The sequence below is a fragment of the Aquarana catesbeiana genome, linkage group LG09, assembly GCF_042186555.1.
Source record: "Aquarana catesbeiana isolate 2022-GZ linkage group LG09, ASM4218655v1, whole genome shotgun sequence".
NCBI lineage: Eukaryota > Metazoa > Chordata > Amphibia > Anura > Ranidae > Aquarana > Aquarana catesbeiana.
Genome location: NC_133332.1, coordinates 308,322,333 through 308,349,532, shown reverse-complemented (window position 1 = coordinate 308,349,532; position 27,200 = coordinate 308,322,333). Strand labels below are relative to the sequence as shown.

Sequence of the window (27,200 nt, the reverse complement as noted above, 5' to 3'; positions counted from 1 at the left end):
CTGAGGGACCCTTCTTGGTCCTTACTGTCAGAATCAGCTCTCTCAAAGCAGTGATCTTTGCCTGGGGTAGAAATATTTTCTCCTGGCTTGTATCTATAATCAGACCTAAATACTCCAGTCTTCTTACTGGTTTTAGGAAAGACTTTTCTAAGTTGAGGATCCAACCCAGGTGTTCTAGATACCTGACCGTGGTCCTCAAGTTTCCATTCAAAGAGGCTACCGACCGGTCTATCAAGAGCAGGTCGTCTAGGTATGCTATGACAGCTATACCCTGAGCCCTTAATCTGGCCAGAGGAGGAGCCAAGATCTTTGTGAACACTCGAGGTGCAGTGGCTATCCGAAAGGCAGAGCCACAAACTGGAAATGGCGCCCTCCTACCTCGAAGCGCAGAAACTTCTGATGAGCAGGAAAAATGGGCACATGCAGATATGCATCTCTGATGTCTATTGATGCCAGAAATTCTCCTCCCTGCAGGGTGGGAACTACTGTTCGAATTGATTCCATGCGGAAGGATTGAATCCTTAGGAATCGGTTCAGATCCCTTAAGTTCAGAATGGGCCTGACATCCCCATTTGGCTTTTGGACCGTAAAAAGGTTGGAATAGAAGCCCAATCCCTGGTCCTTTGCGGGAACTATCATAATGACCTCCTGCGACAAAAGTCGCTCTAACGCTAGAAGGAGCGACTGCTTCTTCTCTGGGTCTCTGGGAACACTTGATCTGAGGAACCGAGGAGAGGGGAATTCCTGAAACTCCAGCTTGTACCCTAAGGTTACCGTGGAGATTACCCATCTGTCCTGGAAGTCCTCCTGCCAGAGCTCTGAGAACTGTCGCAGTCTTCCCCCCACTCGAGTGAGCGGGGGCGCCCCCTCATGCAGAGGTCTTAGTGTTTTGCCTAGTAGGCTTCTTTCCCCAGGACTTCTTTTGTCCCTGGGGTTGACTCTTGTCTCTGGACCCCGATGGAGGCGGCCGTCGAGACTGCCTGGAGGCTGAAGCCCCCGGCGCTGGGGAAAGAGTCCGTTTGAAAGAGGGACGCTTACTCTTCTTCTTGACAGGTAAGAGAGTGCTTTTCCCACAAGAGATTCTCTTGATATAGTTATCCAAGTCCTCTCCAAACAACCTTGCACCACGAAATGGAAACCCAGCCAGTAGCTTCTTACATGGTGCTTCGGCTGACCAATTTTTCAACCATAGGATTCTACGTATATGCACCAACCCCAGTGAAAGACGGGAGGTTTGCACGATAGAATCTCTAATGGCGTCAACCACAAAGCATAAGGCCGCTGGAAGGTTAGCAAACCCCTGGGCCTGCTGTTCAGGTAATACTTTGATGACCTGCTTAACATGGTCTCTTAAGTATTGACAGACTCCAATCGCTGCTACTGCAGGTTGGGCCACTGATCCTGCTAAGGAGAAAACATCCTTCAATAGGGATTCCATCCTTTTATGTACAGGATCCCTGAGCATCTGAGCATTGTCAGGCTATTATTTACGGAGGAAATGGCGGCATCAATAGCCGGTATTCCCCACATTTTAATAAACTTTTCTTCCATCGGATAAAGTGTTGAAAACTTTCTCGGCGGAAAAAAACGTTTGTCTGGGTGATCCCACTCAGAATAAATGAGCTTTTCAAGTAAAGTATGAACAGGAAAAGCATGTGCTGCTTGGAAAGGTTTCAGTGACCCCAAAGCAGAAGAGGATTCTTTAGCAGTTTCAGGTATGGGCAACTTAAATGTGGAGCGGACCAATCCAGTGAGGATCTGCACTAAGACTTTCTCCTCTTGGGAAGTCGCAGAGGGTCCCTCTCCACCTGATTCCTCCGAAGAGGAATCGTCCGTCCCATCCTGAACCTCTGAAAGGGATTCATCTCCTTTATCCCAGAGCTCCTCTGTCTGAGGGTCTTGGGGAACAGAGGAAAGCCTAGTGCGTTTTCTTCCACTGAGTGAAGACGTAATCACGGCCATTAATCTTTCCTCTAGACCATTAATGGTTGAGGAAAAAACCTCTTGTGTAATATATACAGGGGCTGAAGTGCCAGAAGCAGGTGTAGCCCCTGACCCCGATGGCTCTCCCTGGCTAGCCGTCCCTGGCCCATCTTTAGGGGGGCGAGGATGCTGCCGACAGGGGGCCCTCAGAACCTGAACGAGATCCCCTAGTGTCTCTGGTTCCTGGGGTGCTTGAACCTCTTCTACCCATAGTGCAAAGCAACAAGGTGTGAGGTATACAAATGAACACTGCCCGCTGATCGATGTAGTCTGGCTAAAAGCCTTGCTACCCAATGCTCAGTCTGGTGTTACTTCAGTAAATGCTGCCTAGGAGAATGCCTGTGTCCCACCTTACATGCGACCGTCAGCTCTGTGTCTCTCAGAAGGCTGAGTGCACCTGTACAGAGTGCCTTTAATAGCCTGCAGCTGGCCTGAGTGGGAGTCTAAGCACCTGTGCTGACGTCCCGCCCCCCCCCTCGAGTTTTGAAAAAAACGAGTGCTTCCCGAGCTGGCCAACTCTCCTGTCATGCTTCTGGAGAAAGGCTGGGGATGGGGGGGGGGAGGGAGGGAGGCTGGTAATAAGATCTGCCTGAACGGCTATCTTCAGAGATGGTGGCCATTAGGCCGCAGAGCCCGGGTGGTATAACCACTTTCTAGACCCCTGTGGCCCCTCTCTAGCCTGGGGGGGGAACATTCAAACATGAGAAATCCCCCCTTCCACCTTACCTGTTTGCAGCCTGCTTGAGACACTGGGACATAATCAGCGATTACAACACCTGAGACAGACAGTCAGCATGTGCAGGTTTGTGCTCTTGGCAGCCCCCGGTGGTCACAATAGGCATAGCATGCATTTACCTTAAAGGAGAAAAGCCACTAGAACTCAAAAATTCTGTAGAATCTCCTCTTACCTTATCCAACCGCAGGGTGCTGTTTACACAGACCCAATCTTCACCTCTCACGGTGGGCTCCGTTTGAAAAAACCGTCAGAGACTGGGGCCCCCTACGAATAGGGAGATCCAACAGTTCTGGGACCGTAAAGCACCTCGCCAGAAATTAGGAAGTTTAAAGCCATTTTCTGATCTGCGGGGTCCAGCTCTCTAAAAAGAGAAGCATTACGGGTAAAACCTTGTTTCTTCGGACACGAGGCCCGGGTACCATTCAATTCGGCCATGAAAAGACACTTTGAATGGATCCGGTTCGCCTGGCTTGCCCCAGTATAGGATCTTAGGATATTCCCTTTGGAGCTCAGCACAGGACATCTTTACACGTCCATCACCTAAGACACTGGCGTAAAAACTGAGGTATCCCTGCAAGGGGGAGGGATTATATAGGGGGTTGAACTTCCTGATAGGGTGTGCCAGTGTCCAATCACCAGTGATACCTATATAACCCATCAGTAATTACTGTGGCTCAGTGTCCCGTGATGTTCGAGAAAGAAATTAAAGCTCCCCCATCATGAACAAAATAATAAAAATCCCCCATGGTCCTCTTCAGTCTCCTATACTACCATGGTAATATCCCCATACTGGATGGCCATCATCGGTCTCCTATACTATCATGGCATATCGCCATACCAGATGGCCTTCATCGTCTCCTATACTACCATGGTATTATCTCCATACCTGATGGCCGTCATTGGTCTCCTATACTACCATGGTATTATCCCCCATACCGGAAGGCCATCATTGGTCTCCTATACTATCATGGTATTATCCCCCATACCGGATGACCTCATTGGTCTCCTATACTACCATGGTATTATCCCCATACCGGATGGCCTTCATTGGTCTTCTATATTGAATGTCAATAACACCTCGCTCTTGACTGTCCTTCAGTAGGTGATACTTGACATCAAGGTGTTTGGTCCTAGTATTGACCCTTTCTGAATGAGTAAGCTTTATACATCCCTGGTTGTCTTCAAAAATGGGAATTGGTTTTATACTACCATGGTATTATCCCCCATACCAGATGGCCATCATTGGTTTCCTATACTATCATGGTATTATCCCCCATACCGGATGGCCATCATTGGTTTCCTATACTACCATGGTATTATCCCCAATACCAGATGGCCATCATATTATCCCCCATATGGGATGGCCATAGTATTATCCCCCATACCGCATGGCCATCATTGGTTTCCTATACTACCATGGTATTATCTCCATAACGGATGGCCTTCATTGTTCTTCTATATTGAATGTCAATAACACCTCGCTCTTGAGCGTCCCTCAGTAGGTGATACTTGACGTGAAGGTGTTTGGTCCTAGTATTGACCCTTTCTGAATGAGTAAGCTTTATACATCCCTGGTTGTCTTCAAAAATGGGAATTGGTTTTATACTACCATGGTATTATCCCCCATAGCAGATGGCCATCATTAGTTTCCTATACTTTCATGGTATTATCCCGCATACCAGATGACCATCATCGGTTTCCTATACTACCATGGAATTATCCTCCATACTGGATGGCCATCATTGGTCTCCTATACTACCATGGTATTATCCCCCATACCGCATGGCCATCATCGGTTTCCTATACTACCATGGTATTATCTTTCATACCTGCCATCAGTTTTCTATGTTCTAGCAAAACCTGATCAGCAAAAATCTTCTATAATAAGATATATTACCAAGCATGGTTTGAGATACTGGAAAGGTGATGGTGGGCCGCCCAGTCATTCTCCATCTGCTACACAAGTAGGATAAGTCCGTACGTAACATCTCTACGATCATCCGGTTATCCAGGGCTAGATAAAACTGTTGCTGATCTATGAACTGTAGAAGAGAAAAAGAGAGAGAGAGAGAGATTATATATGTGTATGTAGAGAGAGAGAGATAAAAATCAAAAAAGTAAAAATCTATATATATATTCTATATCTGTCTGTCTATATATGAGGGTCTGAGTAATTTTCTAGCATAAAAAAAAATTATGATTATGAGAATATATATATTAGTTCTTTAGTTCAGTTTACTAGATATAGAGCCAAATACCTGGGGTGTAAACGCGAAAATGTTCTGTCGGATGCTGTACAGTTTGGAAGTTCCCAAGACGCCCATATTTCTGTATGGTCTTCCGGTCAGATGCATCTTTTTATTGCGTCCTTTGTGGAAATAAAAGTATTTGTTAGAAGTCCCGTGGTAAACACAACTACCGTTCCTTAACTCTGTATACTGGGTATTGGCACGATGCAATGAATAAGTGCTTGAGAGGACCTAATTGTCCCATGACTAATGACCTATGGCCTCCCATTAAAGAAAAATATGTGCTGCACCACCTAATCATCAGTGCATCTCTACTTACGGTTTAAACTATATAGCAGTCTTATGACTTTTATCAGTGCCTGGTTAAAGCTTGAAGGAGGAGTTTTTATTCTCCTCTGACTGTCCTAGGAGGCTACATGACCCCTGACCCTCTTGTCTGGACAGTGCTGATTGGCCCTATGCTGATCACAAAAAAAAAAAACCTCTCTAGCAACACACACCAAACTGAGCATGTGCAGAGTGCCTCCAAGGCTCTGTTCTATCAGAAGATAGGTTGGGGACAGTAAAAGAAGGGGGGGGGATCAAAGAAGACAAAGTCCCACAAATGCCTGTTGATTCTGCCAGTGAAGTCCACCTAAAGCAGCTTCCTTGAAGGAGGTGGCAACGATGCTGCACTGCTCCTGAATTTGCAGCAGAGTTGCCACGCTCATGTAGGGTGTTGCCCTACAGTTGGCATGAGAAGACTTTACAAGGGTTGTGGCTATCAGCATTGTGGCTTCACAAACCTGTAGCTTGCCAATTAACACCTGAACCTAGTCCCACGCACTTTCTGGATTGACAGCATTGCCTTGGTTGGGGAAACCCTTCCCACTGTGAGATGCAGTGTCTGAGAGGGGGAGAGTGTGAGACACAAATGGAGGATTTGGCTCCTTCAGGAAACTGATATTTTTTTGGTTATCTTATGAGGTGCATGCATCGCATAGTAACTGGATTTGGTGCTTGTACTTTAGATCCCAACTGAACCCTCCTAAAGTAGAATTCCAGCCTTAACCTAGCTAAGTCTTAACCACTTGACCGCCGGAAGATTTACCCCCTTCATGACTGGGCCATTTTTGCGACATGGCATTGCGTTACTTTAAGTGACAATTACACGGTCGTGCGACACTGTACCCAAATAACATGTACACCATTTTTTTTCCCACAATTAGAGCTTTCTTTTGGTGGTATTTGATCACCTCTGCTTTTTTTTTTTTTAAATCAAATTTCTTCATCAATTTAGGCCAATTTGTATTCTGCTACAAATTTTTGGTAAAAAATATCCCTATAAGCGTATATTGATTGGTTCGCGCAAACATTATATTTTCAGCGGACATCCATTGGCCGACACCCGCTGATCGGCTTCTGCTGTGACTATTCTGGAAGTGCAGAATATATATGGCAGCACAGTGGTGTAGTGGTCATCACTTTTGCCTAGCAGAAAAAGGGTCCCTGGTTTGAATCCCAACCACAACACTACCTGCCTGGAATTTACATGTTCTCCCTGTGTGATTTTCCTCCCACACTCCAAAGACATGCTGGTAAGTTTATTGGCTCCTGTCTAAATTGGACCTAGTACGTGTATGTATGAATGTGAAATAGGGACCTTAGATTGTAAGCTCCTTGAACGCAGGGATTAAGGGCAATGTACAATTTATATGTAAAGTGCTGTGTAAATTGACGGAGCTATACAAGTACCTGAAAATAGGGGTGTAATCACTTTTGTTGCCAGTGGTTTAGACATTAATGGCTGTGTGTTGAGTTATTTTGAGGGGACAGCAAATTTACACTGTTATACAAGCTGTACACTCACTACTTTACATTGTAGCAAAGTGTCATTTCTTCAGTGTTGTCACATGAAAAGATAGAAGAAAAGATTTACAAAAAATGTGAGGGGTGTACTCACTTTTGTGAGATACTGTACACACACACACACATGTGATTCTGCACAGATCGGACTCCCTATAGCAGTAAATCTGCTATGGGGCACGTGGTTAATGTAATACTGTAATGTAGTCAGGCTGCATATACAGTAATAAATATGCTTTTTTGATGTCATCTACTAAGTGCTGCAGCGAGGGGTACAATGTCCTGTGCTGGCAGCACTAGGAGTGTCGGATCGCTGCTTCAATGCAAAACAGCAGCCTGGGTCTCCAGTATTTCAATAGGTCCACCGCACACTTCTCTAATAAACAGTGCTGCTCAGGAAGTAAGAACAATGTTGATTGGAGCCGTGTTCTGGAAGACGTGTTGGACAGATTTGACTGCTGGTGACCCAGGCTGCTCTGTTGGGTGTAAGAGCCGCGGTACGACTCTCCTAGTGCTGGCAGCACAGGAAATTTTATCCCTTTCTGCAGCACTAAGAAGAAAAAAAAAATGAAAATACAAAACCTATTACTGTATATTCAGCCTGACTGCATTATAGAAAAAAAAAAATTTAGAGGGTTCAAGTGGGCTTTAAAAATTTGGTAGCATACAAAGCATAAAAAAAAGAACGTGTGACGCAAACCTGCACTGACTATACACCTATGTATGAATATGGTCATATTAACGTGACCCGGACAGGCCCACTAAGCACGCCTTTAAAAAAACAAAAAACACAATTAATGTAAATAATTACCTCTCCGGCAGCCGTGTGCCGCTGCAATCAGAAGAAATCTTCCTGTGAAGTCTGTTCAGAACCCGACACTTCCGGGAGTGTCAATCTGCTGCGTCTCGTGGCTCCACCCACTGACCCCCTAAAACCACTACAGGAAATGGTAAATTCACTCACCCAGCCTGGCATAAATGTGACTCAGGATCCTGGCGGGCTGGACTCTGATGGGACTCATGCTGGCCACCGTCTCCACTTCTATACCATGTCTTTTAAGGATCTCCTGGATCTCTTCAGTCTCTGCCAGGATGCACACTATAGAGGCACAGAGAACAAATCACTTCCATGGTAATTTCACATACTTAGGTTTTTTAAATTATTCTCTATGCTATCCAAAGTTCTGGCTAGAGGTGCACTTTAAAACAGAAGACGCAAATTAATGAAGACACCACTGAATGTAATTAGATATTTAGCAAGGTCCTGGACCTCCAAAGGCCTAACGGTGACCTCCAGAGTTAGGGAGAGCTGACATCCGTCTGTGTGGAGTGGGTTACAAGGCATGGTGGGTTTAATGCAAGATGGACGAAGGGCGCCAGACACTTTTTGAATGCAAAAATTTATTGTCTCTTGAACAAGAACTGTGGGAGAGAGGGCCAGGACACCCCTATGTAGATTCAATGATAAATTGGCAGACTCCGAGACTTCTATAGGTAGACAGCTATACAGTGGAAGGCCTCCAGCCGGACACCACTTCTGTATGGGTAGGACTGCTGTCTCCTATGGCAACAAATCTTGTAACAGTCACTAATGGTAGTTGTATTTAACTATTGGTAACACAGATAGTTCTCCTCACACTCTACAGTCTTTCACTGTAGGTCTTCACTCACCGAGCTCCCAGTCTCTCACTAGACTCTCAGACCCAATTGCCACTGGATCCCCGGGAGCTCCCCCACTTCCATAACTCAGTATCATTCTCAAGCGTCACCCCCGCTTCCCTGCTGGGTCCCTGGCTTGGCACTCACAGATACTCCTTAAGCGTCACCCCTGATGACCCGCTAGGTCCCTGGCTTAGCACCCACTGATGCTCCTCAAGAGTCACCTCTGCTGTCCTGCTGGGTTCCTAGCTTGGCACTCACAGATACTCCTTAAGCGTCACCTCTGATGACCCTCTAGGTCCCTGGTTTAGCACTCACTGATGCTCCTCAAGAGTCACCTATGCTCTCCCACTGGGTCCCTGGATTGGCACTTGCTGCAGTTTTCTCACTTCTTCACCATCTCCGGTTGGTGAGAAGACTGCTCTGGTACTGGATCCAGCTTACTCACAGTGGTCTCTGGTAACAAGGTGGATGGTCACTTAGTGGCGACGGCTTCCCCTCTACCTCCGACCACAGCTGGTTCCCCTCCCGGTGGAACTGTTACTCTCCGTTGGACTCCAATCCTGTAGTCCCAACCGTGTGCTGCTTCTTCTGCTTCTGGATAGGCCTCAGGCAGCCTAGCAGCCAGATGTCCCCGGGATAGGCCTTAGGCTTCCGGCCTAGCAGCCCGGGGCTGCATAACACACGCCCACCCAGACAGCCATCCAGGTGGCACAGAACCCCCGATCACTTGAGTCCACCCGAATAAATAGGCTCTCCTAGCAGGCCAAGGGACTAAAGAAATCCCAGCCAATTGGCTGAGACACTCATTCATTTATAACCTGACCTAGCTAAGCCCTTGTCTATCTAGTGTCACCAGCATAACGCCACCTAGCGGCAAAAGAGAGAAGGTGCAGCAAGTCCAGAACTAGAGAGGAATCAGTGGATCTGCTAACAATTAAACAGGGCAACTACCACCTGGCAAACTAAATTTACTAACAACCCTGCCTAAACACCAGGGTGCTATAAATGAATGCAAGAAGAAGTATCAGAATTTGACATATTATCAATCTCTGGCAGTCCTTGTGCAGCAGGGAGCTTGGAAAGAGGATGGGAGAAGCAGCAAAAAAAGCCAATCAGGTGAGCTGAAGTGCAAGTAGCATGCCGTTACAAAGAGAGAGCAGGGTAACCAAGAGAAGCGTTCATTAGCCTGCTGCTTCTGTTTTCACTCTTCAGTCACAGGAAAAAAGTTGGCAGGCAACCTGTAAGTAAAAGTGAAACTGCAGCAGAGAAAGATCAGGTCTACTGCCCTGCTAGATAGGACTGTACTCTATGGCAGAGCTTTGTAAATCCCAGGACTGCATGGACAGAAATACAAATCCTTTGGCAGGTAAATTTGCTCCCTTGTATTTATTTCTTCTGTGTGTTTAGCGGTTTGACAGCTTTAAAGAGAACACTAAATGCACAACTATAGAAGTAATAATGCCTAACCACTGAACCAAATCCATACAGGACCTGCTAAACCATTGAGATCAAGATGTGAAAAAAGACAAATGAATTACATTTTTATCAATAACTCCAAAACAAAATATAAATGTACTCTCGTACAATTTTTTATCTTTACAGTTTATTCGTATTAATAAAATGAAACATTTCTGTTTTTCTTTACCTTGGACGACCACATCTGGTTTGGGAACTGTAGAAAATCTCCTATTTAAAGGATCAATCTCTCCTGGAGCAAGGAAACCCTAGACAAGGAGAGAAGCGGAGGAAAATAACGTGGTTTTCTTTGGAAGGAAAGGAGAAGGAAAGAAAAGGAAAGGAGAAGTGTAGCACCCTTATCCTAAAACAGGGCTACAGGTAAAATTTAGCTATGCTGGGTGGCAGCTAGCCTGGCTAATTTATCGTTTTTAGGCTTGCTTCACACTTATGGGGAAGGAAAGCCAATAATAGGAAAAGATAAAAGGGAAGAGAAAGGAAAGGAAAAGAAAGAAGTGGGGCAAGTGGGGTTTCTTTGGAAGGGAAGAAGGGAGGCAAAAAGGTGCGTTTTCATGGGAAGGGAAAGGAAGAAATGGGACAAAAGGAAAAATGTGGGTTTTCTTGGGAGGGAAAGTAGAAGGAAGGGAGCAGGAAAGGAAGGAAGGGAGATAAAGAGAAGGAAGGGAGGGTAGGAAGGGGAAGGAAAGGAAAAGAGAAGGGGGGGGGGGGGAGAAAGGGAGAAAGAATGGAAGGAAAAGGAGAAGAAGAAGAAGAACAAGGAAAAGGAGGAAAATATAAAAAAGGGGAAAAAAAAAAAAAAAAAAAGAGGAAAGGAAGATAAGTGGAAGGCAAGAGAGGGGAAAGGGACAAAAGGAATGCACAGATGCACAGGAAGAAATAAGGAAAAGGAAGGGGAAGCAAAGGAAAAATGAAAGAAGTGGGGGGTGGGGGGGGGGTGTTTTTAAGGTAAAGAAAAGGGTAAGGAGAAGGAAGGCAAGTGGAAGGAAGGAAATGAAAGCAAAGCAAATGAAAAGGAAAAGTGAAAGGATGGGAATGAAAAGGGGGAAGGAAAGAAAAGGAAGGAAAAGGAAAGGAGAAAGAAGGGAAGGAAAAGGAAAGGAGAAAGAAGGGAAGGAAAAGGAAAGGAGAAAGAAGGGAAGGAAAAGGAAAGGAGAAAGAAGGGAAGGAAAAGGAAAGGAGAAAGAAGGGAAGGAAAAGGAAAGGAAAGGAAGGAAGGAAGGAAGGAAGGAAGGAAGGAAGGAAGGAAAAGGAAAAAGGGGTAAACAGGGAAGGGGAAGAGCAAAGGAAAGGAAGAAAAGGGAAAGAAAAGGCAAAGAAGGAAAAAGTGGAAGGAAGGTAAGTGGAAGGGAAAGGAAAGCAAAGTAAGTAGGAGGGGAAGGAAAGGGGAAGGAAAGGGGAAGGAAAGGGAAAAGAAAAATAAAGAAGTGGGGAAAAAGAAAATGTGGGTTTTCAAGGAAAGGGAAGGAAAGGGAAAAAATGGGGAAAAAGAAAATGCGGTTTGTCTTTGAAAGGTTAAGCAAGGGAAGGGATGAAAAAAGATGAGACATGGACAATGCCAATCAACCAAAAGAAAACAAAAATCATGCTGTTCCAAAGGAAGAACCAAGAAAAAAAAACAAATCAAGAAACCTTCCTTTACATTAAACAACTACACATACCTTGGTCTAGAAATGAACCAATCAGAAAGATTGAAGCCAGCCATAGGGGCCCTGAAAAACAAGGCATGCAGAACTTTCCATGCCATCAGGAGATGGTTGTCCACCTAAAACCCCCTGGTAAGAGTCTGACTCAAAATCCATGACAGGGTCATCACCCCAATCCTCTTTCATGGCAGCTGAGTCACCATCTCAGAAGGGACTCCATCCCAAGTGAAATATTTCATTTGGGCTTCGACCAACACCTCCAAAAATGCTTGCCGGGAAAGCTGGGTAGATCCCCTTTAGCGCTCACAGTAGAGGAGAGGGCACCATCATACTGGGACCACCTACAAAACAGCAGTCCTAACTTATATCGCCATAAAGCTTTACTGACCAATAAACCAACACAAACTGTGTGGACTGCAACAACTTATCAGCCCCTTGTCATCCCAAACGCCCAACAATGGGGCTTGACAAAATCTCAATATAATGAACAATTCCAAAGTAAAATATGTTGGAAAAACGACTGGAGTCAGAAAAGAGACACTATGAACTGGCCCCATACCCGGAGGTGCTACAGACTGACCCTGAACAGACTGAATGCCCATAGCCTTGAAATAAAAGAAGGAGCCAACAGAGGAAATAACTGCACAATATGTTACAGCATGTCACAGACTGAGAGGGATACCATGAGAAACTGTGGACTTCTACCTAGACTCAACCTTAACCCTCTTTACCCTTTACCATTCCTGGACTCCTGTCCTATTCCCTTCATATTATTTCTTTTTTCCTATACCCTCATCCAACCTAAAAAATAAACTCCTCAAGATGTAGACAGAGAAAAAAAAGGGGGCATAGTGAAAAATGGGGATAAAGAAAGAGAAAGTAAGAAAGAGAAAAAGAGAGAAAAAGAGAGCGAGAAAAAGAGAGCGAGAAAAAGAGAGCGAGAGAGAAAGAGAATATTTGTTGACTCTTTACATTGTGATTGTTACATCAATCAAAAAGGGCCATTAATGTTTTCCACTTGTTCCAGAGCGAGACGCAGAGAGAGAGCGAGAGAGACGCAGAGAGAGAGCGAGAGAAAAAAAAAGAGCAAGAGAGAGAGAGTGCAAGAAAGAGAAAAAGACAGAGAGAGTGCAAAAGAGCACGTGAGGGAGAGCGGGAGAACAAGCAGGAGCGAGAGAGCAAGAGAGAAAGAGAAAGAGAAAAAAAAAAAAAGGAGGTAGGATTTAGAGGGAGAAAGAGAAGAAAAAAAAAAATATTTGTTGACTCTTTACATTGTGATTGTTACATCAATCAAAAGGGCCATTAATGTTTTCCACTTGTTCCAGAGCGAGAGAGCGCGAGAGAGAGAGAGAGCGAGAAAGACGCAGAGAGAGAGTGAGAGAGGCAGAGAGAGAGCGCAGAGAGAGAGCGACGCAGAGAGAGACGCAGAGAGAGAGCGACGCAGAGAGCGACGCAGAGAGAGAGCGAGAGAAAAAAAAAGAGCAAGAGAGAGAGAGTGCAAGAAAGAGAAAAAGACAGAGAGAGTGCAAAAGAGCACGTGAGGGAGAGCGGGAGAACAAGCAGGAGCGAGAGAGCAAGAGAGAAAGAGAAAAAAAAAAAAAAGGAGGTAGGATTTAGAGGGAGAAAGAGAAGAAAAAAAAAATATTTGTTGACTCTTTACATTGTGATTGTTACATCAATCAAAAGGGCCATTAATCTTTTCCACTTGTTCCAGAGCGAGAGAGCGCGAGAGAGAGAGAGCGCGCGAGAGAGAGAGAGCAGAGAGAGAGAGAGAGCAGAGAGAGAGAGAGAGCAGAGAGAGAGACGCAGAGAGAGAGACGCAGAGAGAGAGACGCAGAGAGAGAGACGCAGAGAGAGAGAGAGAGCGCGAGAGAGAGAGAGAGAGAGAGAGCGCAAGAGAGAGAGAGAGAGAAAGAGAGCAAGAGAGAGAGAGAGAGCGCGAGAGAGAGCGAGAAAGAGAGCAAGAGAGAGCGCGAGAGAGAGCGAGAAAGAGCAAGAGAGAGCGAGAGAGAGAGAGCGCGAGAGAGAGCGAGAGCGCAAGAAAGAGAAAAAGACAGAGAGCGTGCAAAAGAGCGCGTGAGGGAGAGCAGAAGAACAAGCAGGAGAGAAATAGCCTCCGCTGGAGAGAGATGTAGTAAAAGACAGAAAAAAAGTGATAGCAAGAGCAAACCAGAGAGGAAGAACAAAAAAAAGGGGGGGGGGGGGAGATGTTGAAAGAAGAAAAAAAAAAAAAAAGGAGGGGGAACTGCAGAGAAAGAAAGAGTGAGAGCAGGGGGAAGAGAAAGCTATGTGTAGAAAGAGAAAAGATAGAAAAAAAAAAGAGAAACATGTGGAGAGAGCGAGAGAAGGGAAAAAGAGAGGGAGGGGCCTGACAGACACAGTGACATCATAGAGGGGGGAGATAGATGTGGGGAGGCAGAGTGAGAAGGGGGGGTATGTAGAGAGATCCCCAGATAAGGGTAGAGGAGACATGTGGTTGATTACCTCGGACATCAGACATCCTAAAATATAAAGTGATTGCCCCCACATATGTGGAAGTTTCCCCATGGGTATTCGGTCTACAGAGTGCGGATTTCTATACTCTTCTTCCACCTGAAAAAAAAGAGAAAATCTCTGTAATTCCCAGAATATTGCCCCTCTCTCTTTAATACTGGCCCAGCAATTTTCATGTCAGCTGACCTTCTCCTCGGGAACACTGTACAATTCTGGAACTAGGCGGACGCCGTGCTTCCCCTTGATGAGGACGCCTTCCAGAGCCTCTCTGTATTCCTGCACCTGGGATGAGGAAAAACACAAATAAAAAGAAGGACTCGTTCACTTCCGGTTTACCGGGTTCCAGCGTTGCACACCTGCCAGGCCTCACCTGTTCCATATCACCAATAAAAATGCCATCGAGGATTAAATACGTCCAGAACAGAGGCCACTCACACTCGATATTCTCAAACAGCTTCAGCTCTGCCGGCTCATAATACAGCCGGGTCGGATCCTTGACAATGTTCATCAGAAAAAATTTTCAGGTATACAAAAAACACAATAAAAATGTTACAGTAAAGGAAGACAGCGTATATATAGTATAAAAAGAATATCTTGTCACTTTTACATCTCCGAACAATAATATTTGGGGAGGGCTTATACCTCTTTTGGAGTACGATAGCCGTCACGCAGAAATCGACAACAACCATACCGGCCCTGTGCAATAAAAACATCACCAATCAAAAGAAAAGAACAATATAATTTAGGCACACTACTTTAATACAGCAGTGAAATAAATACAGGAAGAAGGATGGGGGACAGGCAGGTGAAGAAAACTAAATCTTAAGAGGAGAAATCTGGTTACTGGATATGAAGATACAATCCAAATCACAACATTTCTGTGTAGTTTATTTTTTTACTTATTGCTATATATTAATATTATTATTATTATTATATACCCTGATTCCTCTTGTATTGAATTGTATTGTAACTGAACTGTCTGCCTTCACTTTGTAAAGAGCTGCAAAACTGTTGGCACTGTATAAATTCTAAAATAATAATTTATATTTATTTTATTAATTATTTTTTATCATTATTATATTAATTTAAACTTTTTTGCACTTAAAAAAAAAAACACAACAAAAAAACAAAACAAAAAAAACAGCAGCAAGTAAATTCCCAACACCCCTTGCAAACCAACAAAATCCAATAACTCACCCTCCCCCACGTTGTTTTTTTTTTTTTTAAGAAAAAACATCCCTGTGTCAATGCTACGTGCTCTCTGGCAACTCTCCCTCTATTGTCTGCATTATATTCACTCCCCTCCCCCCATACACACTATTTACTCTACAAACCTCTCCTGAACACATACTGCCTGCAGTCATACCTTCCCTCAGTCCTCTCCTATGGATACTGACCATTGACATTTGTACTGCACTCCTCTCCTATAAATGCGGCCATACCCTCTGCACTCTTCCCCTGTGCATACTGCCCACTGTTCACTGTTATGCCCTCCACACCCTTCTCCTGTACATACTGCCCACTGTCATACCCTCCACAACCCTCTCCTGCATACTGCCCACTGTCATACCCTCCACACTCCTCTCCTGTACATACTGCCCACTGTCATACCCTCCACATTCCTCTCCTGTACATACTGCCCACTGTCATACCCTCCACATTCCTCTCCTGTACATACTGCCCACTGTCATACCCTCCACATTCCTCTCCTGTACATACTGCCCACTGTCATACCCTCCACATTCCTCTCCTGTACATACCGCCCACTGTCATACCCTCCACACCCCTCTCCTGTACATACTGCCCACTGTCATACCCTCCACACCCCTCTCCTGCATACTGCCCTCTGTCATTCCCTCCACACTCCTCTCCTGTACATACTGCCCACTGTCATACCCTCCACATTCCTCTCCTGTACATACCGCCCACTGTCATACCCTCCACACCCCTTTCCTGTACATACTGCCCACTGTCATACCCCTCACACTCCTCTCCTGTACATACTACCTGCTGTCATACCTTCCACACTCCTTTCCTGTACTTACTGCCTATTGTCATACCTTCCACACGCCTTTCCTGTACTTACTGCCTATTGTCATACCCTCCACACTCTTCTCATGTAAATACTGCCCACTGTCATACCCTCCACATTTCTCTCCTGTAAATACTGCCCACTGTCATGCTCTCCACACTCCTGTGCTGTACATACTGACCACTGTCATACCCCTCACACTCCTCTCCTGTACATATTGCCCACTGTCATGCTCTCCACACTCCTGTGCTGTACATACTGACCACTGTCATACCCCTCACACTCCTCTCCTGTCCATACTGCCCAATGACATACCCTCCACACTCCTGTGCTGTACACATGCTTCCCTCTGTCATACCCTCTCCATTTCTCTCCTATAGATACTTTCCTCTGTTCTATGCTGTGCACTCCTCTCCTGCAGACACTAGTCACCTCATCTTCTACTCCACTGTAGATACTGCTCAAAGTCATTTCTGTCACACTCCTCTCTTGTACACATACTGCCTGATGCCATACCTTCTTCAATCTTCCCTTATAGACAATGCCCACTGTCATACCCTTTGCACTCCTGTCCTATACTCCAAAAACATGGATTTCCTCCTTCACTACTAAAAATTGTTTACTTTGTTTCCATTTCTTATAGATTGGGATAAAGAATATGCTTCAGTTGCACTGCAAGGATAAAACAAAATCCCAAAGGTTTAGAAGGTATAAGGAGTTGCATCAAAATAAATAATCTGGGCATGAAGCTGGAAAGGAAATAGGAGGACCAATGCAACCCTACCAAATCTGGTAAAGGAATTATGGAACCAAAAGAGAAGGATCTACATGTGTAACATAGGTTCATATTTCAATGAAATGATACCTGTAACTTGTTAATGATTTCCTGTTTTGTGATGTACACTAATTGAGCATCCTCCACGGCAAAGGCTGGAAAGGAAATGACGGAAAAGACACCGGCATCTATCTCCTTGGATGTGGAAGCTCTTGGAAGCATGGACTGAAGAATAGACTATAAAAGAGGAAAAATGGTTACTAAGGGTCAGAAACAAGGATAACACAAGTACAGGGTGTCACCGTACCTGACAGTGCTGGATCTCATCTGACAACACATGGATAACAGACTGGGGGCCACCTTTAGCACCAAACAAATTCAGCTCATCCAACGCTTCCAGGGCAGCCTGGGGAAGAGATGGATTTTATCATAAAGCCATAAGATGTGTAAAAACGGAGCATCAGAAAGCTGAGATAAGCAACAAAGGAGCACCACCTCGCTCATCTGACCAGCAAGGGAGCACCACCCAACCAGCAAGGGAGCACTACCTTGCTCATCTGACCAGCAAGGGAGCACCACCCAACCAGCAAGGGAGCAACACCTCACTCATTTGGCCAGCAAGGGAGAGAAACCTTGCTCATTTGGCCAACAAGGGAGCACCAGCTTGCTCACCGCACTAGCAAGGAGGCACCACCTTAGTCACCCCAATCAGCAAACCACCTTGCTCATCCCAGCCAGCAAGGAAGGCAGTCACCACCTTGCTCATCCAAGCCAGCAAAAAGGTCACAACTTTGTTCATCCCAGCCAGCAAGGGGGTAACCCCCTTGCTCATCTCAGCCAGCAAGGGGGTCACCACCCTGGTCATCCCAGCCAGCAAGGGGGTCACCACCCTGGTCATCCCAGCCAGCAAGGGGGTCACCACCCTGGTCATCCCAGCCAGCAAGGGGGTCACCACCCTGGTCATCCCAGCCAGCAAGGGGGTCACCACCCTGGTCATCCCAGCCAGAAAGGGGGTCACCACCCTGGTCATCCCAGCCAGAAAGGGGGTCACCACCCTGGTCATCCCAGCCAGAAAGGGGGTCACCACCCTGCTCATCCCAGCCAGAAAGGGGGTCACCACCCTGCTCATCCCAGCCAGAAAGGGGGTCACCACCCTGCTCATCCCAGTCAGCAAGGAAGGCAGTCACCACCTTGCTCATCCAAGCCAGCAAGGGGGTAACCACCTTGCTCATCCAAGCCAGCAAGGGGGTAACCACCTTGCTCATCCCAGCCAGCAAAAAGGTCACAACTTTGTTCATCCCAGCCAGCAAGGGGGTAACCCCCTTGCTCATCTCAGCCAGCAAGGGGGTCACCACCCTGCTCATCCCAGCCAGAAAGGGGGTCACCACCCTGCTCATCCCAGCCAGCAAGGGGGTCACCACCCTGCTCATCCCAGCCAGCAAGGGGGTCACCACCCTGCTCATCCCAGCCAACAAGGGGGTCACCACCTTACTCATCCCAACCAGCAAGGGGGTCACCACCTTACTCATCCCAACCAGCAAGGGGGTCACCACCTTACTCATCCCAACCAGCAAGGGGGCACCACCTTACTCATCCCAACCAGCAAGGGGGCACCACCTTACTCATCCCAACCAGCAAGGGGGTCACCACCTTACTCATCCCAACCAGCAAGGGGGCACCACCTTAATCATCCCGAAGGGAGTGACACTTTGACCCTCTAGCTAGCAAGAGATTCACGTCACACTCATTTGTCCAGCAAGAAGGCAGCACCTTGCTCATCCTGGCAAGTGAATGAGCAAGTGACACATTGCTCATCTGGCCAGGGAGGTGTCACCAGTGATAAGATAGACATGACCCTTAGAAGAACATTCTATTTATTGAGTTTTTTATTTGCAATGGCATCAAATGGCATTCTAAGTACTTTTTTGACCCAATAGTGAAGTCAGGCTTAAATAATCTAGCAATTTTTAGCAGTGACGTATACATGAATTATTAATAAGAAGAAGGCAGACAGAATATATTCTGATAGTGAAGCAACATGCAATTCAAAAAGAGAGAGGTGGTCTAAAAAAAGGACCTTCATGTGTACAACACTTCTTTTACCTTGGCCATTCCAATTGAACTGGCGTTCAGCTCGGCAATCCCTTGATTTGTCTTATCCCCACGTTCCCACATCCCGAAGTCCTGCAGGAATATACAGGTCATATTACAAATTAAATGAAGAGCAGATAATTTTCGGTGAATCACACCCCATAATCCTACATATGCTGATCTTACTTACCGCCGTTTTATAAGCTGCTTCAATGTAAAACACCAAATTTTGGACAAAGGTAACCTCATCCAGAGTGTAGATTATATGAAGACCTGGCGGAAAAAGGCAATCATTATTACCCCGGTAATCAAGGCATTTGATACCTTTTTAGTCTGGTTAAAATACTATTAAAGAGGTCCGCTATATCTGTTCAATAAGTGCAAAAATAAAAAAAACGTTAAAGTGGTTGTAAAGGCACAAGGATAGAATGCATGAAGGTAAAAAAAAAAAAAAAAAAAAAAAAAAAAACACACCTGTGTGCAGCAGCCCCCCCTAATACTTACCTGAGCCCCATCTCGAGAGCCTTGGCTCTCTGGGGACTCGCACTACTTGGCCGTCAATCACAGCTAGTGAGCCAATCAGTAGGGGGGGGGGGGGGGCGGGGCCGAATCACAGCCCCATGTGTGAATAGAAGCACAGAGCAGTGGCATGGGAGCGCGCCTGCTTGGGCACCCCCACAGCAAGCTGCTTGCTGTGGGGGCATCCAGCAGGAGCCAGGAGAGCCGGCATGGGACCCGAGAAGAGGAGGGTTGGAGCTGCTCTGTGCAAAACCATTACACAGAGCAGGTAAGTATACACATTTGTTATTTCAGAAAGAAAGAAAAAGAAAGTTTTAGTATTACTTTAATCCTGCCAGAAATCCAGTGCTGTCCTGTGCACACTTCCTGTGTTATCTGAAGAAGCCTAATGAGCCCTCCCCAGTTCCTATCTTAGACTACAAAACACCTCCCCCCAAGCGGTGATGAGGAGATCAGGTGAAATTCAGTTGCTTTGCAAAAGACAGTTGGGAAGGGCTGACACCATTCAGTCCACAAAATGCTGTGTGTTGTCAGCCTGTAACAGGACTTAGGAACCGAGTGCAGATCAGCAGGTATTGTTCTGTTCTTGCAGGGTCTGTAATACATGGGGAAATGGGCATGTATTGCAGAGATGTACTAAATTGTTGTTTTTTTTTTTTTGTTTTCGTTCTCCACTGAGATGCACTTTTAGGATTTAAATCGATGCAACAGTTTCTTTTCTTTTGGCCTAGTATTTTTAAAAGCTTATAGTGCAAGACAAGTTTCCAATATGCTACATACTTATCGATCGATTTATAGTAGACGTGAACCCTAAGTGAATGGCATTTCGTTTTGTCTGTGCACCATGTATCATAAACTATAATCATAATTTTTTTTCCTCCAAGCCACTTCATGATGGCTTCACAGCATCTCCCAGGTTGGTATTTCCAAATGGTGACAACAGAGAACAATGCCTTCCATTAGTGCTTCTGCATTGTCACTCCGTCGCACTTCCGATGGAGGCTACAAAACAATACACAGATAAGATCCATTGCTGTCACTACCAGATAACCAGCCCTGAGAAATTACATCCTGTCATCATTGGAGTGGATGTAGACAGAAAGGGAATGCAAAAGGGGTTGCAGGAAACCAGCAGCCCTGAGATGTAACAAAGAGTGGTGGTGGAGTGGAATTTATATATATATATATATATACCACTCTAATTCATCCCAAAGGTGTTCTATCGGGTTGAGGTCAGAACTCTTTGCAGGCCAGTCAAGTTCCTCCACCTCAAACTCGCTCATCTATGTCTTTATGAACCTTGCTTTGTGCACTGGTGTGCAGTCATGTTGGAACAGGAAGGGGCCATCTCTAAATGGTTCCCACAAAGTTGGGAGCATGAAATTGTCCAAAATGTCTTGGTATGCTAATGCCTTATGAGTTCCCTTCACTGGAACAAAGGGATCAAGCCCAACCCCTGAAAAACAACTCCACACCATAATCCCTCCTCTACCAAATGATTTGGACCAGTGCACGAAGCAAGGTCCATAAAGACATGGATGATGAGTGGGCAGGTCATAGCGAGAGGTCCTCTCGGCAGGGAGACGGTCATAGCGAGAGGTCACCTCGGCAGGGAGACGGTCACAGCGAGGGGTCCCCTCGGCAGGGAGCCGGTCACAGCGAGGGGTCCCCTCGGCAGGGAGCCGGTCACAGCGAGGGGTGCCCTCGGCAGGGAGCCGGTCACAGCGAGGGGTGCCCTCGGCAGGGAGCCGGTCACAGCGAGGGGTGCCCTCGGCAGGGAGCCGGTCACAGCGAGGGGTGCCCTCGGCAGGGAGCCGGTCACAGCGAGGGGTGCCCTCGGCAGGGAGCCGGTCACAGCGAGGGGTGCCCTCGGCAGGGAGCCGGTCACAGCGAGGGGTGCCCTCGGCAGGGAGCCGGTCACAGCGAGGGGTCCCCTCGGCAGGGAGCCGGTCACAGCGAGGGGTCCCCTCAGCAGGGAGCCGGTCACAGCGAGGGGTCCCCTCGGCAGGGAGCCGGTCACAGCGAGGGGTCCCCTCGGCAGGGAGCCGGTCACAGCGAGAGGTCCCCTCGGCAGGGAGCCGGTCATAGCGAGAGGTCCCCTCGGCAGGGAGCCGGTCGTAGCGAGAGGTCCCCTCGGCAGGGAGCCGGTCATAGCGAGAGGTCCCCTCGGCAGGGAGCCGGTCATAGCGAGAGGTCCTCTCGGCAGGGAGCCGGTCATACCGAGAGGTCCTCTCGGCAGGGAGCCGGTCATAGCGAGAGGTCCTTTGCACAGACCTGGTAATAGCAAGAGAGCCTTTGCACAGACCCAGTTACAAGGAGAGGTTTCTGCACGGACCTAGTCATATGGAACCGGTCATACAGAGAGAACACATACATACCAGATGCAGTCATCTGTGCCAGGAACAGCAAAAAGATTGAAGTGGCATCAAGCTGGAGATGACCCCACTGATCATCCCCAACGACGGTAGAACAGGTGCTGGTGTTATACTTGGCATGGAGGGAATCACGGGTGCCCTGACTGTACTTAAATTCTTCCACTTTGGCGACCTGTAGAAAAGTAACATAATTGATGAGCCTCAACCAGGTCAAGCATTTCCGCCATGTTAAATTATCACCAAACAGTAATGGAAAAGCCAAAGTAACAATTTTGTGAAGCCTTTTGAAGGCTGTCAATAACAGAGCATTTATAGGCTACTGTTGAGCAAGTATTGGGCATGCTTACCTGTCTCATCATACATTGCAGAAGACTCCTCATAAGCTTAACCACATTCTGTTGGAGAAATAAAGGAAGGCATGTAATTGGCTGTACCCAATGAGCAAACATTCTAAAATACAATCCCATGCTATATCTACGGTTGAAGGATCAATTAACTTTGCTCAGGTCTATTCAGATCACAAACATGAGTTTGGGGGGCATGCAGTACAGCATGGGTGCATGAACATTGTCAGGCTGTGGTTGCCTCTATTGTTCGCCCTCACCCCATTCCCCCCCCCAGTGCAACCTACCTCCCACCACTGGACATGGCAAGAGAGCATTCTGACAGACAAAGCAATACTTCCTTGACATCACAGACACTGGGTGCGGCTATCCAGTATATTTACTCTACCAACTGCAGAAAACTTTTTTACCTAGGACTTTTTTTTCTCTTTTGCCAACTATTGTTTTTGACGTAAATACACTGGTAGAACCCAAACCATCCCAGCTAAATGAGCTTGTTGGACATGCTATTCCAAAACCATGAAAATGAATGTGTAGTTGGCCTTAGAAGTACTCCCAAAGGAGCTCAGTAGGGTTGAGGTCAGGTGCTGATGTCTGATGAGAAGACCTGATCCCAAAGGAGTTCAGTAGGGTTAAGGTCAGGTACTGATGTTGGATGAGAAGACATGGCTCACAGTTGGCCAATTCATCCCAAAAGGTGTTAAGTAGGGTAGAGGTGAGGTGCGGATGTTGGATACGAAGACCCAATCCCAAAGGACTTCAGTAGGGTTGCGTTCGGGTACTGATGTTGAATGAGAGCGACTGATCCTAAAGGTGTTCAGTAGGGTTGAGGTCAGGGCTCTGTACAGGACACTCAAATTCCTCAACATCAAACTCAAACCATTTTTTTTTGGAACTGGCTTTGTACATAGGGGCACCATCAGGATCGTACAGGAAAGGACCATCAACAAACTGTTACCACAAGGTTGGAAGCACACAGCGATCTAAAATGTTTTTGTATGCTGCAGAATTAACAATATCCTTCACTTGAAATATCTGAACCCAATCACTGGAGGGTGGTCCAGACACCTTTGGTCACATAGTAGGTGATGTTCAGGTGTCCACACAGAGGAGCTAAAAGAGTCAACTACGGCTCAAAACAGGTTACATAAATACATAACACCATGAAAAGCTGGCCATACACCAGTAGAAAAGTAGAAGGTTCAAACTTTTTCATTTTCAGAACCTTCATTCAAATCTTTAATGGGGTGGGGCAAATTTGATCATTCGTTCAACTGCATTGACGGAAAATAAGAAGAAGCAAGATAAAAATTCATTCCTTCAAGAAAATTTCTAAAAGTGAATGTAGTTTTTGGTTTGGCAAAACAATGAAAACCTCCTTAATATGTCTGGGGTTCCATTTAAATAGCAGGTCTGGATGGAATTTTAAGGCCTTTTAAAAGAAATTAGTTTACTCAATGACGACAAGAAAGAATGTTCTGATGAACAATTTTTCTATGAACATTCAAACGAAAAATCTAATCTTGCATGGTCAGCTTTAGCTTAGAATTTACTACAGCATGATAGTCCTACCCAGGGCTTTTTTTCAGCAGGAACGTGGGAGGAACGCAGTTTTGGCACCTCCAGCACTGACTGTATCTTAGGGAAAGGGGTGCTGGAGGATGTATTGATACTGGCTGCTGAGGGATTTATTGTTGTGGGGAGCCTATTGTTGCTGGGAGGTCTATTGTTGCAGTTTGGGGATATTTTATTGCTGGGGGATCAATTGTTGCTGGAAGGGATCTACTGTTGAGTGAGGGGTTTATTGTTGCTGGAGGGTCTACTGAAGCTTTGGGGGCATTTTTGTTGCTAGGGGGGGATCTATTGTTGCTGGGGGGGTATTTTGTTGTGGAGAGTTGGTTATTGCTTGGGGGGGGGGGTATTACTGCTGGCTTAAGAGGATGTTTACTGGTATTTTGTTGTGGAGAGTTGATTGTTGCTGGGTGGAGGGTTATTACTGCTTGTTGCAGGGGATTTTTACTGGTATTTTGTTATGGGGAGATGATTGTTGGCGGGGGGGGGGGGTTTATTACTGTTGGCTGCATAGAATATTTACTGGTATTTTGTTGTGGGGAGATGATTGTTGCTGGGGGGGGGGGGTTATTACTGCTGGCCACAGGGGATCTTTACTGGTATTTTGTTGTGGGGAGTTGATTGTTGCTGGGGGGGGGGGGGTTATTACTGCCGGCTGCAGAGGATATTTACTGGTATTTTATTGTGGGGAGATGATTGATGCTGGGGGGTATTCTGTTGTGGGGAGCATTTTGTTGCTGGGGGGGGGGGGGGGTGTTACTACTGGCTGCAGGGGATTTTTACTGGTATTTTGTTATGGGGAGTTGATTGTTGTTGGGGGGGGGGGGGAGGGTTATCACTGCTGGCTGCAGAGGATATTTACTGGTATTTTAATGTGGGAAATTGATTGGTGCTGGGGGGTATTTTGTTGTGGAGAGCTGATTGTTGTGGGAGAGCTATTTTGTTGAGGGGGGGGCATTACTGCTTTTCTTGTTAGGTAGGGGGGCAGAGACAAGGGGTGAGTGCCTGCACCTGAGAAAAAAAATCCCTGGTCCTACCAAGAGCTTAAAAACAAATAAAGATATAGAAGAATGAATATCTATTTAGGAACACAAGAAACAAGCAGATAAGATTAGATAGTAAGCTCTAAGGAGCAGGGCCCTCTGATTCCTACTGTATTAAAGTGTATTATATTTGTACTGTCTACCCTCAAGTTGTAAAGCGCTACATAAACTGTTGGCGCTATATAAATCCTGTATAATAATAATAAGTTCCTCCAACTAAAAGAAGTCAAGAAGTCTTCCAACTTGGTGTTAGCATTCTGCTTATCCCGGGCCTTTTGGGTCAGGCAGCATGACACAGGATATCGGGAATGACATTTAGCAGGGACACACTGCGTGAAATATTAGACGAGGCTTAGGACAGGAGAGCCTTTATTAGCAGCCATAAGAAATGAGGTTGGAGAACACGTGGAGCTAAATCCAGCAGACATCCCACTGGTGTATATAATAAGTATAAGACAACATAAGAACATGGTAATGCTGAGGATATGAAGAACGGTGGTGGAGATTGTACAGATTATATTGGGTGACCACATCGAACATTCCTCCCATCTTACCTGTTCCAGCTCATAAGCCTTTGCTTTGTCCTCATCCCGGTCGGCGTTCTTCCTGTAAGCCAGGCTCAGACCCCATACTGCCAGGATGGTGTACACATTGTCCCGCACCCAGGCATCTTTATGTTCGCAGCTGGCTGGCAGCAAACCTGTGACTGGATTCTGAAATAAAACATCCACACATTAAAATTCAGAGCTTTCTCGTTTATTAAAGTGGAACCCTGGCCTTAATAAATTACATTATTTAACCCTTTTTTTTTTTAGCAATTTTACATTTTAAAAAATAATAAATTTTAAGTCTCAAGATTAGTTAACCACTTCAAGCCTCGGAAGATTTGGCTGCTCAATGACCAGAGCACTTTTTACAATTTGGCACTGCGTTGCTTTAACTGGTAATTGCGCGGTCATGCAATGTTGTACCCAAGCTTCCTTTTTTTTCCCCCCACAAATAGAGCTTTCTTTTGATGGTATTTGATTGCCTCTGCGACTTTTATTTTTTGCAATATAAAACGGAAAAAGAACAAAAATTTTGAAAATAAATAAATAATATTTTCTACTTTTCGTTAAAAAAAACATTTTTGATTTCACTCCTCACTGCCTATCACAGTTTTGAAGGCCATAAAATGCCCAGATGGCACAAAACCCCCCAAATGACCCCATCCATGGAATATTTTATATTTTGCCACAATTTGCGGGAAAATTACAAACTTTTTTTTTTTTTTGCACAAAGTTGTCACTAAATGATATATTTCTCAAACATGCCATGGGAATATGTGAAATTACACCCCAAAATACATTCTGCTGCTTCTCCTGAGTACAGGGGAAACCACAACTATTTTTGGCTTTTTTATTTATTTTTTTGTGTTTTTGTGGGTGTTTTTTTTTTTTGCTCCTTTATATAAACTGTAAACCATAGATGTTTTTGGCAACCCTAAACTATTGGGGACGCTAATATAGTTCTGATCAGATCAAAAGATATCGATCCGTTCAGACACTATACTACTAAGGGAGGCGTATGCTGCGTGCGTGGGTGTTAGCGCTACTGGCACTAATCTGATGCTGCCTGGGGCGACGCAGACCCCAACTGGCGATAAAACCTAAATGATATCACCTGCTGGGTGATCGGGGGGTTAAACCTTTTATTAGGTAATATACGGCGGGTGCCCTGACGCTATAAAAAATGAACTAACCAGCGTCACCTGTGACACTAATACAGTGATCACTGGTGACAGGGGGTGATCAAGGGGTTAAACCTTTATTAGGGGGGGTCCCTAGACGTATCTGGGCCTACTACTGGCCACCACTACACATATGACACCAGTACAGTGATCAAAGAAAAATATGAACACTGCACTGGGTGACACTGTGACAGGGAGTGAAGGGGTTAACTGGTGGGGGGTGACAAGTATTCCTATGTGTACTGTGTCAGTGTAGTGTTTAATTCACCAGAAATCATTGGTCTGGGCCTGGAGACTGATCGGTTCTGAATTGAATCCGATCGTCGCGCCCCCGACGTAAGGCAACGTCACTTCGCCCAGCCGAGCCAATCTGCAAATCCCATGGAGTACAACTGCGGTGGCTGGTCCGGAACTGGTTAAAAAAAACCCAAAACATTGTATACACTATGTTACCAAAAGTATTGGGACTCCTGCCTTTACATGCACATGAACTTTAATGGCATCCCAGTCTTAGTCCGTAGGGTTCAATATTGAGTTGGCCCACCCTTTGCAGCTAGAACAGCTTCAACTCTTCTGGGAAGGCTGTCCACAAGGTTTAGGAGTGTGTCTATGGGGATGTTTGACCATTCTTCC

At 45.9% G+C, this 27,200-nt stretch overlaps 1 protein-coding gene across 1 annotated transcript in view; it reads right to left on the bottom strand.

Annotated features, from left to right (window-relative positions):
• The window catches only part of LOC141109033 (phosphorylase b kinase regulatory subunit alpha, skeletal muscle isoform-like), a 58,787-nt gene that overhangs the window by 15,877 nt on the left and 15,710 nt on the right, over positions 1–27,200 (bottom strand). The window contains exons 3-17 of the mRNA XM_073600988.1: positions 25,393–25,551; positions 22,227–22,274; positions 21,883–22,051; positions 19,176–19,258; positions 18,998–19,078; positions 17,202–17,300; positions 16,985–17,131; positions 14,730–14,783; positions 14,458–14,580; positions 14,274–14,369; positions 14,079–14,186; positions 10,121–10,199; positions 7,778–7,912; positions 4,978–5,087; positions 4,617–4,761 (exon numbers count right to left, since the gene is read on the bottom strand). Coding sequence (XP_073457089.1) covers positions 4,617–4,761; positions 4,978–5,087; positions 7,778–7,912; positions 10,121–10,199; positions 14,079–14,186; positions 14,274–14,369; positions 14,458–14,580; positions 14,730–14,783; positions 16,985–17,131; positions 17,202–17,300; positions 18,998–19,078; positions 19,176–19,258; positions 21,883–22,051; positions 22,227–22,274; positions 25,393–25,551 — 1,636 coding nt within the window. The remainder of the gene's footprint in view (positions 1–4,616; positions 4,762–4,977; positions 5,088–7,777; positions 7,913–10,120; positions 10,200–14,078; positions 14,187–14,273; positions 14,370–14,457; positions 14,581–14,729; positions 14,784–16,984; positions 17,132–17,201; positions 17,301–18,997; positions 19,079–19,175; positions 19,259–21,882; positions 22,052–22,226; positions 22,275–25,392; positions 25,552–27,200) is intronic.